At 57.9% G+C, this 2,026-nt stretch overlaps 2 protein-coding genes across 2 annotated transcripts; both read left to right on the top strand.

The window, feature by feature from the left end:
• Positions 1–404: 404 nt before the first annotated feature.
• On the top strand, positions 405–694 carry SPRG_18533 (hypothetical protein; the record flags this gene model as incomplete). The annotated part of the gene is made up of 2 exons (XM_012357970.1): positions 405–488; positions 536–694. Coding segments are annotated over 2 exons (243 nt in total), but the record flags the coding sequence as incomplete, so codon positions are not given.
• Positions 695–1,041: 347 nt separating this feature from the next.
• On the top strand, positions 1,042–1,445 carry SPRG_18531 (hypothetical protein; the record flags this gene model as incomplete). The annotated part of the gene is made up of 4 exons (XM_012357969.1): positions 1,042–1,087; positions 1,132–1,194; positions 1,242–1,286; positions 1,333–1,445. 4 exons carry the CDS (start codon positions 1,042–1,044, stop codon positions 1,443–1,445), a joined length of 267 nt encoding a protein of 88 aa, XP_012213359.1.
• Positions 1,446–2,026: the final 581 nt, after the last annotated feature.

Below are 2,026 nucleotides of genomic sequence, written 5' to 3'. Positions count from 1 at the left end.
TCGAGCTGGTCGACGCCGAGACGCCTGGTGCTCGATCGTCTCAAGCGGCATGCGCTGACAAGGCGCGCGGTAGATGCCGTGGACGCCTTCATCCAGACACCCACCGGGCGGCTCGCCAAGGAGTGGACGTTCCGCAAGGCCGGACACGTTGCGATCCAAGTGCGCGAGAGGTACGCATCGGCTCGTCGCCTGAGACCTACAACGTGCATGCATAGCGGCCTCTACCGCTTCTGCTTTGTGCATCCAGGTACCATGGTCGACGCTGCCGTCCATGTCATCGACAAAATAGGCTCTGGCTCGGCCGAGAAGACGGTCTTGTACGCCTTTGACTTTCTCCTTGCAGGCACACGCACCTTCACCGTAAAGCCATTGCGCAGAGCGTCCACTTGACCCTTCGTCCGCAGGTCTATCCCTCCCGGGCCGACACGCTCGGCGTCGTCGCTTCGTCGTCGTCGCTCACTGCCGTGCACTCGCACACGGACCACGAGGTATAGCTCTTCTTGCGCTGCGCAAGCGAACAATTCCATGTCTCTAGTCGGTGGGCTACATGCGCTTCTCGCTCTCCGGTGTCTCCCCCAGCATCGTCGACGCCAAGACGCGCGTCTACCTCTCGCTCTCGGTCAAGGCCACCGACGTCTCGGAGCTCCAGCTCGCGACCATCCCTCTCTCGACCATCCAACATGGCAGCTGGTAGATATCGATGCAGTGCGAGATGGGATTTTGAATCTGTGGCTAGGCAATCGCACCTCGACGGCGTGGCCAGGGTACTTCGAGTACTGCCCATGAGCATCGACACAACACACGTGGCGTGCTAGGACCACGTCGTCGCGTGTGAGACCGGGGGCAGTGCCGTCTTTGATATCACCGACATTGCCACAGGTTTGCCCTATGTTATATATGGCACGCTGCACGTGGACTAGACGCCATCAAGCACGGGCAGGCGACGTTGTCCTTGGCGGTACCCTCCTCTCCACGAAACGCGCTGGACAATTTTGTGTCTAGGTGTTTAGCCCGTCCGTAGGCGCGGCAGAGCTCCACTCCATGTCGCAGGTCGCGGCCGACCACTGGCCGCTCGTGACCTTTGAAGGTATGACGTGCCTTTGTTCGACTTGACGCCACGTCTGTCGGTAGACGTTGGCGCGTCGCTGTGGATCGAGATGCTGCAGTTTCGCCAGCGCATCTGGGACCTCAAAGGTAGGTGGCTAAGCCAGCCCTGGATGCACCGACGCGTACGTACGTAGGCAAAATCGGCTCGATTGTGCAGCACGAACGCACGAGCCGCAACGGTACGCGTTTCATCGTCTCTGTCGCTGCTTCAATTGTGTGTCGCAGCGGCCGAGAGTGCCCTCGCCCGCTTTGTGTACGTGGCGCTGCTCGGGAACGTGGTCCTCATCAGCATGGCACTCGCGCAAGTCTACTACGTGCAGAAGTGGTTGGCGTGCTAAGCGTCAAACGAGTAATAGCACGATAGAGACTACAGACGCATCTCCTTCTCACCACTAGCATCTAGCATCCCAACCTGTTTCCGAGTGTTTTCCAGCCAACTCGGCGAGTGCCCGAGTCGTCTTTCTTGCATTTGTCAAGGGGTCGGGCCGTTCCATCCAACCATGATCCCAGCTCTCGACCTTTGATCTGTGTCCACAAACGAAACGAAGCGTTGTCCGAGCAATGTGGTGATCACCACTCGTGTGGCTTCGAGTGGCACCCCAATGGGTCGAGGTAGATGTTTTCAAGATCCTCACAACTGGTTAATTAATGCATTACCCGTAACAAGAAGAAGAGGCGCGGATGCGAGACCTCAAACTTCAATCGCTCTTCTTTGTGCTCATTCTCTCGCTCGTTTCTACAGTACTAGTACCTACACAGCATCTCGGATAGCGAATCGTCTCATTCCGCAGCTCTGGACTTGAGATCTACATCGTCTACAGCGTCTTTGCGCGCCGCCCAAAGCCACACGAGGCTTGACGCGCCCGACATGACGTCACGTACCAACTACAAGTTGACAGACGCGTTTGTCCCAGGCCAA

The sequence above is a fragment of the Saprolegnia parasitica genome, assembly GCF_000151545.1.
Source record: "Saprolegnia parasitica CBS 223.65 unplaced genomic scaffold supercont2.1275, whole genome shotgun sequence".
Lineage (NCBI taxonomy): Eukaryota > Oomycota > Saprolegniomycetes > Saprolegniales > Saprolegniaceae > Saprolegnia > Saprolegnia parasitica.
This window is presented reverse-complemented; position numbering and strand designations above follow the sequence as displayed.